Source organism: Polypterus senegalus, chromosome 7 (assembly GCF_016835505.1).
Source record: "Polypterus senegalus isolate Bchr_013 chromosome 7, ASM1683550v1, whole genome shotgun sequence".
NCBI lineage: Eukaryota > Metazoa > Chordata > Cladistia > Polypteriformes > Polypteridae > Polypterus > Polypterus senegalus.
The window spans coordinates 68211292-68227872 of NC_053160.1; the positions used below are offsets into that span (position 1 = coordinate 68211292).

Here is a 16581-nt window from a genome sequence, read left to right on the forward strand (position 1 = left end):
TCAACCGAAACGGAGGATATTGGAGCATCCATGAACGAAAGTGTTTTTACATGACCAGGTTATTATTAATTCAGACGATGCTTATTCATACATTTTGAAAGCCACAGTGTTGCATGTGAGTCATATAGTGGTGAGAGTCGGATTTGTGACTTCAGTAATCTGAATTCACCTGTTTAGCAGCTAAACAGCATTGCTTGTCCTTTGTACTGCAGTATGCACTATACTAATTAAAGAAAATTTGTCCACAACAAGAAGACAACAGGAAATTCGTGGTACTATCAATGCTTTGTTGGCTAAAATAAATTATATCTGTTATAATAAAAGTGTTATAACAAATCAATCAGACATAAAATGCTATAAAAGTACAGTATATGAACTACAGTCCAGCCAGCATTAAAATCAATTCAACATTTCAAAGAGAAAAATAAGGCACATTTAATCATAAAATCCCACTCTGCCAGGTTCAAAAGTTACTTATTTTTTAAGTGAAATTTATAGAAAGAACTCACACCTATTGTTTTCAAGCATCCACTTTTTTAGTATAAAGAGACACTGTATGTGACAGCTAGGGAACTGAACTTGAAAGAGCAAGGATGTATTTTGAACTCATGATAACTGTGACACACTGTGTGGAACCTGAACATAACACCCAGAATGCTGCATAGTAAGCTACTGGGTCATAAACATCTGAGGACTTACATGTTCATGTTATAGGCATATACATATTGTCATATGTACAGAGTAGAGTGAAATTCTAACTTCAACATGCTAATCAACATTCAACATATTGTCACTTTCTGGCACCATGATTAATTAGCATACGAACCTTGCCTCAAAAAATAGTATTTTCCTTAGTTGTTTCTACTCCTATAGGCATTCATATTGTATTGTCAGTCTTACTAATACATTTATCATGGTCACGTGCCATCCTAGGAAATAGCCACAACCCAGTTTGAACGCAGCTGTTGTGTACTGGCCACAAGCCTCTGAAATAAAGTAATGTGTTTGCGATGGATCAAAACAGAAACAATCAAATTGGTTTATAGGGTAATACATAACAAATATGGTATCTTATATGTAACCTTAACAATGTCATACAGATTCCTAATTTTAAAATGTATGCCTAAATTATTTATGCACCAGTCACAATTATATTTATTTGTTCCATTAGGAAGTTGTGATTTAATGCATATAATGTAAATTGTGAAAAAGGCTGACTGGTCCGCATCAAAATGAATTGTCTGGATAATGTGAATGGTACTGCCAAATCATATTTATATTAGTGTTCAAGTCAGTATATTGTAGCTATATATTTATAAACCTTTAAATAGATTTATTTCACTTCCATTTATAATTACTGCTAATTGCTTCTAAGGAGACAGATCCCCACTGTATATCAACATTCAACACATTATCTTACCATTATCAGAGAGGTACATTAGTATGTTTACTCTGCAATTGCCCCAAGGGAAATATTTGTTAAAGCTTGTATTGCACTATAAGTAACTTTGATTCACCGGTTTCAGGCTCTGACCATATCCGAGAGAAAGATGGACTGTGGGCCGTGCTTGTCTGGTTGTCTATAATGGCTGCTCGAAAGCAAGGTGTGGAAGAAATTGTAAGGGATCACTGGGCCAGACTGGGACGCAACTATTACTGCAGGTAAATGTTCAATTCACTTATCCTGTGTGTTTAGTAATGTATACCACTTACAGCATCACTTCTGGTCATCCTTTGGTGCCATGAATATTCCAGGAACATCCATGCCTCTTTTTATCGACCCAGCCATCCATTTTCTGTCGCTTTTCCAGGTCTAGGCCACTGGGGAAGAAATCTAAACAAAGATGTCCAGACATTTATTTTTATCTGCCCCTTCCTTCAACTTGTCCTGGGGGATAACAAGGTGTTCCAAGGCAAGCCAAGAGATGAATAGTAATCTCTCCAATGTGTCCTGGATCTGCCTTGAGGTCTCCTTCTGTTTGGACATGCCATCCCAGGGAGGTGTCCAGAAGGTATCCTAATTAAATGCCTGAACCACTTCAACTGGCTCATTTCAATGCAGAGGAGCAATGACTCTACTTTGAGCTCCTCCCAAATGTCTGAACGTACCATGCTGTCTCCAAGGCTATGCTTAGACAGCCCTGCAGAGGAAACACATTTCTTCCACTTGTATGCACAATCTAGTTCTTTCAGTCACTAGTCAGAGTTCATGAACATAGATGAAGATAGGAATGTAGATCTACCAGTAAATTTAGAGTTTAGCCTTTTAGGTCTTCTCCCTCTTCTCCTTGACTCACCGGTACAATGTCACCATGACTATGAACACTGCTCCAATCTGCCTGTCGATCTTCCATTCCCTTTTTCCCCCACTCGTGAACAAGATCCCAAGATACTTAAACTTCTCTGCTTCATGCAGCAATCTCATCTTCAACCCAGAGAGGGCACTCCACACTTTTTCTGGATGATAACCATCTTTATCTATGTTCATAATGATGGTGGAATTAGAGGCATTGATCCTCATCCTAGCCACTTCACACTCGGCTGCAAAGGTTACAGCTCGATGAAGCCAGTGAGACCACATCATCCACAAAAAGTGGACATGTGATCCTGAGGCCACTAAACGTGACACCCTCTACTCCTTGGAAGCACCTAACATTTCTGTCCATAAAAATTATGACCAGAACCAGTGACAAAGGGCAGCCCTGGTAGAGTCCCACAACATCTGGGAATGAGTCTTACTTACTGTCAGTAATGAGAAGCAAACTTTCACTCCAGTTGCACAGGGACCAAATAGCCCACAACAGCTGGCCCAGTACCTCATACTCCAAAAGCACCCCCCACAGGAAACCCCATGGGACATGCTCGTATGCCTTTTCCAAATTCACAAAACACATATAAACTGGCTGGTTATAGCACATGAACCCTACAGTATCCTTATGAGGGTAAAAAGCTGGTCCAGTATTCCACACCCGGAATGAAATCTGCATTGTTCTTTCTGAATCTGTGGATTGACCAACAGCAGGATCATCCTATCCAGTACCCTGGCATAGGTCTTCCCATGGAGGCTGAGGAGTGTGATGCCCCTAAAGTTGGAACACATGCTCCGTCCACCGCCCAACTATATCCCCAGGTGAGGTCAGCAGCACTCCATCCTGGCTATAAACTGCAAAGGTGGAGCGCTGTTTCTTTCCTCTGAATTGCCTGACAGTTTGCCAGAATTGCTTCAAGGCTGACCGAAAGTTATTTTCCATGGCTTCATCGAACTTCTCCCATATCTGAGTTTTTGCTTCCGCCACTGCCATTGTCACAATCTGCTCGGCCTGTCGGTACCCGTCAGATGCCTTTGGTGTCTAACTAGCTAACCAAGTACAAAAGTACTCCTTCTTCAGTCCAATGACTCCCTTTACCACTGACTTATACCACCACTTTCAGAGATTACTGCCACAACCAGCAGCAGTGACCTTATGTCCACAGCTCTGTGCAGCAGCCTCAACAATGAAGTCTCAGAAAATGGTCTATTTGGGTTCAATGTCCCCAGCCTCCCTTGGAATGCAAGAGAAATTCATCCAGAGGTGTCAGTTAAAGATCTCCTGAAGAGAGGCATCTGCCAAATGTTCCCAGCAAACTTGTATATGTTTATGTCTCCCTAGGCTGTCTGACATCTTCCTCCGCTATACATCATCGACGTATGACCTAGGGCACACAGGTGCCAAGTGCACTAATGAACACCCTTATGTTGGAACATAGTGTTCATTATGGGCAATAGCAAAACAATAGCAAAACATCACTTGGGTTCAGATCACACCCTTCAGGTTTTACTGTCGTTACCCATATGTGTATTAAATTCTCCAGTGGGAACATGTTCCAGCATTCCCCACAAGGTCTTCAAAAAGGCAGAATACTCTGACAAGAGTCAGAGTCCCCTACCAACTCAAAGTCACAGGGAGGCGACCCTCATGTCCACCTGGGTAACGTCCCAATGTACAGTCATTGAACCGGGGGCCATAAGTAAGACCACACTTGCAAGAAGCCTCTCATCCTGGACAACCCCAGAGTGGAATAGAGTCCAGCCATTCTCAAGGAGTTTGGTTTCAGAACCTGTTCTGTGCATTGATGTGAGCCCGACTATATCTAAGCATAACCACTCTACCTCCCACACTAGCTTCTTCCTTGTCACACAGATCACATTCCATGTACCAAGAGTCAGTTTTGGTAGCCAGGGATCAGTCTACCAAGGCATCTGCTTTCAACTGTCACCCAAGCCACAAGCCCCTCTGTGAATGACATCCATATTTTGTTGGAGTGGTTTATGTGTCCCAATGATCCAAGGAGCTGATGTATGTTGTCTCAGGCAATTCACCAAAGGCAAATTGGTCATAGGTGAGAGGCCAGCTTAAGTGTAATTTACATTGACCCCTGGAGCCAGGCCTGGTCATATATAAGTACATCTGAAAACCAAAAAAGCCACATTCACAATACAGAAAACTCTCTTTGTCTGACTAATAAACTTCAAATATTGGTAACATTTTTATCATTCTACCCAAGAGAGTTGCAGAATGCTAACAGCTGGCCATCCTTTTGGGAAAAAGTGACCATATTCAAGTATCAAATTGGTCTTCACATGACATTTAGACATGTTCTAAAGTGTCCCAATTCATTCCTTTTCACAAAGCAGGCCTCATTATTGGTGACAGATTTTTGTTTGAATTAGGTGCTACATTATTCTGTACTATCTTCAACTACAATTTCATCATTTGTAACTAAAAATATGAGTACAAAAATACTTTTATTATACCCAGAAGTTTACTTAATTTACCAAGTACAATCTGCGAAAAAATGATTCAGCCTTTACAACTGGCCAACACATCTGATTCCTCCACAGCCAGACCAAACAGCATCTTGTAAAATTGACCACAGAACGGCTTGTCTCTCGAGCCATATTGGAACTCTTCCACTTTGAAGATTTGTTCATAGATGCTCCATAGTGCAGGCATCTATGAAACTAAACAATTAATAAGGGTTTTTATTGTGACACAAAGAAGAGTAGTTAAAAAGCATATTATTATGACTATTGTACATTTTAGAGAGAAAGAGAGAGTAGCTGGGAGAGGGGATTAAATAATTTGCTCAGGAGATCGTAGCTGTGCCTGTTTGAGACTAATTTCAAATCTGCAGGCTTTGTGAAATAATAAAAAGATATAATAATAAAAGCGGCTAACATTTTGTTAAATTTCATGATGCAATGCTTAAAAATGGAACTATCCCAGAAATGGGATGTCTGGTCAGCCTAGGTATAATTCATACCAGTAATAATGAAAACATTTCATAGCTGATTTTATGTAAATATTTCCTCTGTCTTGCTGTATCAATCTGATGTTTGAACCAGATTCAAGTTTCTTGAAGTCCTTATTTAAAGCCCAGAATGTTTAATTTCGCTAGATATATCTGTTGTCACATCTTAGTGCTTTCTTTGTCCAGCTAAGCCTTTATAAGATGATAATCTCCTATGCACTTGTGACAGTTTACTATTTTTTTAAAGCAAACACATAATGGGATATGTTATGAAAAAACTTAGGTCATTGGAGCCAGGCTGGTGACTTGTCACAGTTGTTCCTACTTTAGATACTGGTTTAACTGCAGTTTCTATTGACAGATGGCCAGAGTCTAAGCAAACATCAGGCTGGTCCTGAGAAAACAGCTCCATTGCTGCTTTTAGTCACTGTGAACATGCAAAAGAAAGTGTTGTAAGATGGAATGATGTTGGAAAATGCATCACCAGTAACCAACTTCAAAATGAACAGAAACCACTGTATACACTCAACAAAACATCTGCACTACTTGAGGTGTTCAATTTAAAAAAAATACATTTTCAGCTAATAAACAAAAAGCATGATACAATGTTAAATGTGGTGTGGACGCTAGCTGTCGCTGTTGCCCTGCTGAACCCGCCAGACAGATGTCCAAGACACACTTGTAAAAGCACCAGAAGAATAATCTTTAATAATTCTTGAATAAAGTGCAAAAAGCACCACACCCTCCACAATTCTTCAATAAATAATCAATAATCACAAATAACAACAATACAGTCCTCCACTCCCAGCAGCTTAGTCACCCAACCTCCCAACTCCGGCTCTCTTTGCTGGGTTTCCCAAAGTCCTTTAAATAGTCTATAACCCAGAAGTATTCCATCTTCTCTTCCGGGTTAATGCCACATCGTCATCTTTATGCAGTCCAGAAGTACTGCAGGCTTCCATCCTTGTGATTCCAAAGTACTTCTGGGTTATCGTAATAATAGGAGTCCCCAGGTCCTTTGTGAGCTCCCCCTGGTGGCACCCACAGCACCCAACAGGGCTGAAGAAATGAACTACATATCCCAGGATGCTTTAATGGGATCCTGGGAACCATTGCTGTCCAGGGGAGCTGCCATCTAGCGTCATGGGGGATGCAGTGCCCTGAAAACCCTGTTCTTCCTCCTTCTTTGCTTTCAGGGACATCCTGGCCATACTAAACCTCTGTGCAACCTTGACAATGGTAATTCTCGAATTGTGATTTTCATGTAATAAAATTCTTTGGTATCTTTTCCCTTCATTCACCTCTTTGATGACTCTTAAGCACATATCTCAATCTTGTTCAAGGACATTCTAATCCTGTCCCCAATTCTTTCCAATGGAAGCAAAGCTTACACTATTATGCAGTGATATATGTGGTCTTAAAATATACAAATTTAACTTTAGGTGAATTTCACAAAAATCAAGGATTCTTCACAGGAGATCAGACTTTTGTACCAATAAAATGTTTTAGAGTTGCAGAGAACTGTAATCATTACACCCATTCCACTATTTTCACATCTTACATATCAATATCAAAATTATTCTTGCATTTTGTTTTCACTTTATGTCATTCTTACCAGCATAAATTGTAATCCAATTACAATGTTCACAGAAGTTAACTAGTTAATCAGACTGAATGATTAATCTTTAAATTATGTTTTTGGTTTTTTTTAACTTTTTATGGTTATGCTGTTCAGTGGGGTACGGATCTTATGACTGAGATTGCACACTCAGTCTTTCTCTTTTATGTTTTTGACTCTGGGAACTTTTTCCCAATACACCAAAAATATGAATGTTAAGTTAATTGGTGTATCCGAATTGGCTTGTTGTGCATGAGTGTGGGTGTGTGCATATGTGAGTAGCACTAGCAATGATGTTGGCTCCTAGGGGCCTTCAGCTGGACAAGAAGTTACAAATAAATGGGGTAATGATATGAAAATTACACAGCATTTAACTTTTCACACAATTCATGTTTATCATTTAGTCTATTTGTGTCTTGTTGTCATTCATAGGTTTGATTATGAGGGAGTGGACCCCAGGGCTGCGTTTTTCATGATGAGAGACCTGGAAGCAGTCATTACTGACAAATCTTTCATAGGACAACAGTTTGCTGTTGGAAACCATGTATACAGTGTGGAAAAAACAGAAAATTATGAGTATATAGACCCTGTGGATGGCAGTGTTGCCAAAAACCAGGTCAGAAATTTAACATATCTTACTCCAATTCGCAAGGGTCTCTGAGAGAGGGTGTAGTGTGTGGAGTCAATGTCCTTTTAAATCTCAAGAAGACTATATAAACTTGATGTCTGAAAAGAGAAAATACAAAACAAAGCCAAACAAACTATTTTTTTCCTTTCACATTGGATTATATAGCCTTAGTATTACATGCCTACTTCTGTGCATAATTTTCATTTACATTTCTTCAAATACATCTTTTCTCTTATACTCCAAATGTTATATCACTTGCTTTCAGACTTAGATTTTATTAGGTAGTAATTTTTTCTCACTCCTGATAGATCTTCAGATTTAAGAATAGGACAATAATTATCCAGAGTGACAAAGAAGCTAAACTAAGGTAAATGAATCACATTGCTATGCAAGTACTCCATGACAGCTTTGTAAAATGGTCAGAAAAAAAACATTTTAAGTTTGTTTTTATTTCAGAAGAAAACTGAAATGTTCTTTGTGTTTTTCTGTATTTGTCATTTTAAAAGTAATGATATTGATGAGGTTATAAATTTAACAACAGTCAACAACACAGATCGTCTTTTTTAGTAGGACAGTTTTTTGAGGATTGTAAAAGGTCATCAACATCAAATTTAATCCAAAAGATAATCCTTCTTGATTTTTTTTTCTAGTCTTTATGTAAATTGCATAATGTAAAGATCCATCATCACAACATTACTGTAAAAGTTTAAGTGTAATTCATCCCAAACACACAAGTCTTGTACTGAGACACACACCTTTAAGTGCCATCCAAATTCTTCAACCTGACAATTTCCCTAGAGGAGTTTTAACTAAAGTTAAATACAAAGTAATGTTAATATTCAACTGCATTGAAATGAACAGGCATCATTTATGTAAAGGCAGAAACCATCTGTGAAAAGTTAAGACTCGGCACTCCGTCCTGATTTCTAATCTTTCTGTAGTGTAAAAGTGCCCAGCCAGGTTGCAGGTAGGTTGATCTGGGTTAGAGGCTAATCACTTCACATGTGTTTGTGTTAATCTGAGATGGTGACATGAACTCCAGGATTTTGAAATTTCACATATGTTGTTTTTGTGGTGCATTTCTATTATTTCAAATGTCAATACGATATTTATTGTAAATAATGTTGATTACATGCGTTAAACTACAGAGAATAATTTGCAACTGTCACCTACTCCTCCTAATTTGTGGAGTAACCAGCCAGCCTGGGTGAACCCAAACAATGTGTGATAAAGTGACAGAAGGGAGGGTGAGAGGGAGACAGAGTAAGAGATGCAAGGAAATAAATGATGCAGTCCAGAATCTGGATTTTATTTAACATAATCATGTGACAACTACGTGAACCTCCAGCATGTTAAAACAATCTGTTCAGATAAAAAATATAGACAAATAGAAAAATGCCTGATTAATGGGTTCATTACACTATTGATATGTGGTTTGATTTCTTAAATATGGAGTAAAGCTGTGTAACTAAGACAATGTGCTAGTGTGAAGATGAGTGAACTCAGCAGACATTTACTTGCTGTTTTTCTGTAATAGCAACATTTGCCATTAATTTATTTCAAAGTTGCTGCAGCTTTACTGTACATCTTCTACTCAATTAGCCCAAAGGTAAGCTTCATGACATTAAGAAGCATTTAATTTTACTGACATCATAAATTAAGGTCTAGTTTTTAGTAACTAATTTATGTTCACTGTAATGGTTTTCAAGAGATGTAAACCGTTGTTACTGGTAAGAAGATGTCAACAGCCCCATTGGTCCAAGTATGGTGATGTCAGTACTTTGTGAGTAATTCCATGGTTGGAATGAAATTACTGAAGGAGTCCTTGTTGTGGAGCTTCTATAGGTGTGTTGTACCAAAGGAGTGGAAAGAGTACACATTAAGAATAAGTGTTTCAAAAACACTTTGCAACAAGTGGCCCTTCATTATGATATCCTAAGAATATCCAAAAACATCCCTTTAATTTTTTTGAAAAGAGATGGGGGCCTTTTTCAATGTATGCAATGGTTGCAGCCATTCTTCTACCTATAAGAGCTGAAAGCAGAGACACAATGCTTTTGTCTTCCAAAGTAAAGAATTCAGGTATATATATCCAGTCAATTTTAAATATCATTAGTTTTATATATTACTAGCTGAAATGAAAAACCTGGAGTTGCCCGGGAGGAAAATAAAGTGTTTTTTTTAATTGTTTGAAGAAAACATAATTAAAAAAACAACTTTAAAAATAAATTAACAAATAATGAAGACTCACCAGTTTTGCATGTCTTGTGGTCTTGTATGTATATATTCATCCAGCTGATGCTCAGAACTGGCCAACTCTATTTAATTTCAAAAGTAACAAAGGCATGGTAGTGCTCAAACATAAAGAATGCTGGCAGTCACCTCCAGTTCACCCTCTGGTGGTCATTCCGAATGTCAACTGGATGATAACAACTATACAAGACTGCAACATCACCCCCCACCCTACCCAGAATGGGATGGGTTATAGTTAATGTCACTCTAGAGTACTTTTAGTTGATCAGTGAGAAACATGTGTACCAAGTTTCATGAAAATCGCTCCAGCATTTCAAAAGTGATGCTGGAACATACATACACACACACACATATTTTGACTTTTATGTATATATATATAACTGGTCAAAAAATTAAAGGAACACTTTGAAAACACATCAGATCTCAATGGGAAAAAGAAATCCTCCTGGATATCTATACTGATATAGACTGGGTAATGTGTTAGGAACGAAAGGATGCCACATCGTTTGATGGAAATGAAAATGATCAACCTACAGAGCCCTGAATTCAAAGACACCCCAAAAATCAGAGTGAAAAAATTATGTGGCAGGCTAGTCCATTTTGCCAAAATTTAATTGCAGCAACTCAAAATTGTACGCAGCACTTTGTATGGCCCCTGTGTTTTTGTATACATGCCTGACAACATCGGTGCATGCTTCTAATGAGATGACAGATGGTGTTGTGGGGGATCTCCTCCCAGATCTGGACCAGGGCATCACTGAGCTCCTGGCAAGTCTGAGGTGCAACCTGGTGGCATTGGATGGACCAAAACATAATGTCCCAGAGGTGTTCTATTGGATTTAGGTCAGGAAAGTGTGGTGGCCAGTCAATGGTATCAATTCCTTCATCCTCCAGGAACTACCAGCATACTCTCACCACATGAGGCCAGGAATTGTCGTGCACCAGGAGCCACTGTACCAGCATAGGGTCTGACAATGGGTCCAAGGATTTCATCCTGATACCTAATGGCAGCCAAGGTGCCTTTGTCAAGCCTGTAGCGGTCTGTGTGACCCTCCATGGATATGCCTCCCCAGACAATCATTAACCCACCACCAAACTGCTCATGCTGAATGATGTTACAGGCAGCATAATGTTCTCCATGGCTTCTCCAGACCCTTTCACTTCTGTCACGTGTTCAGGGTGAACCTGCTCTCATCTGTAAAAAGCACAGGGCACCAGTGGTGCATCTGCCAATTCTGGTATTCTATGGCGAATGCCAATCAAGCTGCATGCTGCTGGGCAGTGAGCTCAGGGCCCATTAGAGGACATGGGGCCCTTGGGTCACCCTCATGAAGTCTTTCTGGTTGTTTGGTCAGAGACATTCACACCAGTGGCCTGCTGGAGGTCATTTTGTAGGGCTCTGGCAGTGCTCATCCTGTTCCTCCTTGGTCCTGCTGATGGGTTATGGACCTTCTATGGCCCTCTCCAGCTCTCCTAGAGTAACTGCTTGTCTAGTAGAATCTCCTCCATGCCCTTGAGACTGTGCAGGGAGACACAGCAAACCTTCTGGCAATGACATGTATTGATGTGCCATCCTGGAGAAGTTGGACTACCTGTGCAACCTCTGTAGGGTCCAGGTATTGCCTCATGCTACCAGTAGTGACACTGACTGTAGCCAAATGCAAATCTAGTGAAGAAACAGTCAGAAAAGATGAGGAGGGAAAAATGTCAGTGGCCTCCACCTGTTAAACCATTCCTGTTTTGGGGGTCATCTCATTGTTGCCCCTCTAGTGCATCTGTTGTTAATTTCATTAACACCACAGCAGCTGAAACTGATTAACAACCCCCTCTGCTACTTAACTGACCAGATTAATATCCCATAAGTTTCATTGACTTTATGCTATACTCTGATTAAAAAGTGTTCCTTTAATTCTTTTGAGCAGTATATATATATATATATATACCGTATTTACTTGTGTACCATGCGCCCTCGTGTAAGACACACACCCTAATTTTTACAAAGAAAATCGCAAAAAAAGCTTTGCCCCGTGTATGACGCGCATTGTGATTGTATAGGAAGCATTTAGAGAGAGAGCGCTGTCAAGTGAGAGCGCAAGTGAGCGAGCAAGCGAGCGAGAGAGCGCGAGTGAGCGAGCGAGAAAGAGCGCAAGTAAGCAAGCGAGCGAGAGAGAGAGAGAGAGCGCGCGAGTGGGCAAGTGAGAGAGAGAGTGAGCGAGTGAGCCCACACAGAAGAAATACACATTACAAAATTACATTTCCTCGTGTATGACGCACACCTGATTTTCTAATGCTAATTTTTGGGAAAAAATGTGTGCGTGGTACACGCTTAAATACGGGACGCCTTGATGGACTGGGAGGTGGCATGTATGTCCTCTGGGCCATGAGGGGGCAACCGCCCTGGATCAGAAGAGGAGCACGGGAGAAGAGCAAGGAGGCTCAAACCCATTGGGGCCCGTGGCCACCGCCAGGGGGTGCCCCGAGTCTCATAGGGCCCGGGAATTGTCTACTTCCGCCACACCCAGAAAGATGGAGGAGGATCCCTCCAGGGACGCCCGGAGTGCTTCCAAGTGCTCTCCTGACACTTCCACCACACCAGGAAGTGTCGTCAAAGGGAGCATCTAGAGCATATCCGGGTGAGAATAAAAGGGCCCGCCTTCTTACAGTCTGGAAGTTAGAGTCGGGAGTGGGAGCAGGACGAGGTTTCCGTGGAGAGAGGAAAGGCGGCCCACAGACATTCGGAGAGAGGCCCGGATTGAGGATGATTAGCACAGGGAGCACTGTGTGCTGTGCGGGACTGTTCAATTTAACTGTGAATAAACGTGCGGTTTATAAAGATGTGGTCTCAGTCTGATGGTGTCCGGGCTTGTCTCACTATATATATATATATATATATATATATATATATATATATATATATATATATATATATATATATATACACACTGTATATATATATATAGATAGATAGATAGAATATATCCTTCTGTTGACTGAATCCTTGATCTCTGTTTTTCCAGAGCTAGGGTGAATTAAACATCATAAGACAGAGCCAATCTTATACAGTTCATGTAAAATGGCATTATCTTAAAATAATATAAAATTAAACAAAAATTATTTCATATATTAATATTTTATATGAAAACCAATCCCCCAGTAAATGTCAAATTTTTGCAGTGGTCTTCATTGTTATCATCATGGGTCAAAAGCTCAAGTGGCTGCTTTTGCAGATATGTTGCTATATGTAATTTAAGTGACTACTCTTCTACATTTGAGCAGATGTTTTTCTCCTTGGCCTGATCTTGTGCCATCCTATTCATTTTAGTGATTTTGTTTGGTTCTTCCTTTTACTGTATATATATTTTAAAGATGAGCTTTCAATGCCCACACTTTTGTTTGCCAAGTCCCTCTTCTGCTTGATATTGAGCATACTTTCTAAGAATGTTTCCTTGCAGCATATGGTCAGTCCAGGTGAGCTGTCTAATGTTTTGAAGAGCACCTCCCAATCTCCATTTTTTTTAGATCCCTACATTTGTTACATGATGATTCACTTTAATCCAAGTATAATTTATTCATGGTTGCAAAACTAACAAAGCCCTTCCTCTAGATAGCTGAGATGACTGACTGCCATAAAGAAGTACAATAAGGTAGGAGTCCTTAAATATTCAAGTGTCATGTTCAATTTAGATGTTGTTGGAGCTCCAGATCTTCTCAGATTTCCAGAAGGCATCCCAAGCCTGTCCTAGGTGGATTCTGATGATGGCATTAGTGAACTGAAATATTTAAAATCTTTAAATCTTTTGATTTTACTGCTGCCACTATGGTCTTAAGTCAAGGTTATTTCTTATTTATAAAGGTTTATATACTAAGCTTGGCCAGTAAGCAGGAAACATCTTCCAAATCTCAATCATAATAATATTGAATATATAGGGAGGGGAGGGAAGTGCTCATGTATCATTTGAAATTCAACCAGGAAAATTTTACATGCAAGACATTTGAGATAGTGCACATGGCCCGATGATTCAGTATGTGGACATTTTGCCATCAAATAAATGCCACTGAACTCATTTGTCAGATATTACAAAGCTACCCTACTTTAATCAGAAATATGCAATCTGGATCAGATTATGGAAAGCTATTAAGTTGTTCTGATAATTTCAAGTTAATTAAGTAATTATTCTAATTAAAAATGATATAAAATGCCTTTGTGAATTTTGCACATGTAGTATGTACTCTTCTGTTCAATTTTGATTTAGTGTTTTAGATTTATTCTTGTCATTGGATGAAAGTTCTCTATGAAACCTTTTTCACACTGTGTACTTGAGCTAACAGGTTGCATTCTCTTAAATTTTAATACATAATTTCAAAATGACCAAAAGTTTTTATTTTTAAATTTTATCATTGTCTACAGAGCTGTGATCCCTGGTTTAATTTCTAGACAGTGACACCCTGTTTGTGAGGTCTGTAAATTCTCATATTTGACCAATTTCTGCCTCACACTTTACAGCTGCTTTTCTTTCACAGTCCAGCACACTTTGTCAGGTGAATACGCAGATGAAAAGTTCTTGTCCTGTGAGACTGTGTGTGATCATGCACTCTCATAGCATTCTAATACCATCTTTGCATCTGTGGCCACTACTGCTGTGTTTGATCACTTTTTTTTAGGGGAAAAGTAAATATACTGTATATACAAATTTTGTTATCATTATAATTTCACTTTTTGGTTATTGCTGGTTCGCTTCCCGGGTCCTCCCTGCGTGGAGTTTGCATGTTCTCCCCGTGTCTGCGTGGGTTTCCTCCGGGCGCTCCGGTTTCCTCCCACAATCCAAAGACATGCAGGTTAGGTGGATTGGCGGTTCTAAATTGGCCCTAGTGTGTGCTTGGTGTGTTTGTGTGTGTCCTGCAGTGGGTTGGCACCCTGCCCAGGATTGGTTCCTGCCTTGTGCCCTGTGTTGGCTGGGATTGGCTCCGGCAGACCCCCGTGCCCCTGTATTCGGATTCAGCGGGTTAGAAAATGGATGGATGGATGGTTATTGCTGTACTTTTCTATTTTCAGTTTGATCAATTTTCTCTTATATAGCAACTAGGAAAGAGCACTCACCAATGTAAATTTGTCCTGCAAAGTTGTATATTAGGTAACTAAATATTTTGAAATGCTGAACAATGATAAAACTGTTTTATGTTGGATAATTATGTTTTAATTAATTACGGTAATTTTTGCTAACTTCACAGTTATAACATTGTAATATAATGACATTCACTAATTTAATATTATGAATTTCACCGAGGCATAGTGATTAAGTTGATTATCTTATGTTAATTTTGCATTTTGTACATGTGCCTACATACATTTTAAACCTTGTTTGGGTGGTCCAGTTCTCACTGACATCCCAAAGACATGTAAGTCAGGTGTGTCCAATAACATACTGGCGTCATATGTACAATTAATTCCTGCCTTAACCTTCTAAAGTAGGCATATCCAAGGTTGTTTCTCGCCTTGTGTCCAGCGCTGTCAAAATGGACTTCATCCCCAAATTACCCTGAAATTGGATTAAGATTATGTTAGATTATCTTCAAGAAAAATTGAGAAAGAGTACAGAGAGTTACAGAGAAAAAGTGTCAATAAGAACCCCATGCAGCCATTAGTTCTTACATTGGTCAGTTGGTTCATGGCACACAATTGCCTTAATCTACTGTACATGATGAAATAGCCATTTTAGCATTGCACACAATGTCTAAGTGCATATGTCTCATGAAAAATGACTTGGAACCTTTGTGAGTTTTTGTTATTGCTTGTTTACCATGGTGACAGAGAAGTTTACCTTGAGAACACAAGTTTTGAAGGCACACTCATCTTGTTTAAAGAAATTAATAAAAGGAGCAGGTAGAGTATAGTAAATGCTTTGTTAAAACATCTGAAAGGAAGTGCATCTTCCTTGTGCTGACACCTTTAGCTCCTTGAAATGTCAGCTGTGCTACAACACTTTGAAATTCCAGACAGCAGAGAATGTGTCAGCTGTTGGTCCTTCTCTGAAGTGCCTGTTTGCTGGTCACCAGCTGTCCCTGACAGAGGGCTGTAAGATCCAAGGGAACACATGCCTTCAGAAGGCACAGCTAGATATTCTCTGTGTGGCATGGTGCTATTTTATGAGTGGTAAATACCACAAGATCAAAAGATTGTGGAAATACTGTATGTCTCTTAAGTAAGTTTTGATTCATCTGGGTCAATTCAAACAATATAATACATGTTTGATTAGTATGATAACTGTTACACTTGACTCCCAAATCATAAATTAAAAAGTGTCTATGGTAAATATTCCTAACTTTCATTACATTTTCTTCCTTTAACATAGTGCTATTTCATTAATGGTTAGGTCCTTCACATGAAGCTTTGGCACCATCTACTGGTAACAGTGAACAGTTTTGTTTTGCCGGGAATAAATTACACTGTCAATGGAAAATAGGTTTTAGGATTTTTGGAATTTTTCTTAGTATAGCTATTTTGAAATAATCTGTGTATGATTTATCCAGTAATTATTAGCCTTGTTGCATATTCTTATATTGTTGCTGTCCACTATTTTTTCACTTAAACCATCATTGGATACACCTGATAGTTTGTTTTTCTTATGTATATGTTGTAACATTATGTGAAACAGCGTTTGTGGTCCTAAATTTCTCGTTGCGTAGAGATCTATAAGAAACCTCTTTTGTTGCATCTCATCATGTTACTGATTAATAGAGACTTGGAACAGAAAGAGTAGACTGCATTTGTGAATTCATTTTTATATCATTA

At 39.2% G+C, this 16581-nt stretch overlaps 1 protein-coding gene across 1 annotated transcript in view; it reads left to right on the plus strand.

Annotated features, from left to right (window-relative positions):
• Window positions 1–16581, plus strand: part of LOC120532632 (phosphoglucomutase-like protein 5) — a 215647-nt gene that overhangs the window by 184002 nt on the left and 15064 nt on the right. The window contains exons 8-9 of the mRNA XM_039758802.1: window positions 1527–1662; window positions 7343–7526. Coding sequence (XP_039614736.1) covers window positions 1527–1662; window positions 7343–7526 — 320 coding nt within the window. The remainder of the gene's footprint in view (window positions 1–1526; window positions 1663–7342; window positions 7527–16581) is intronic.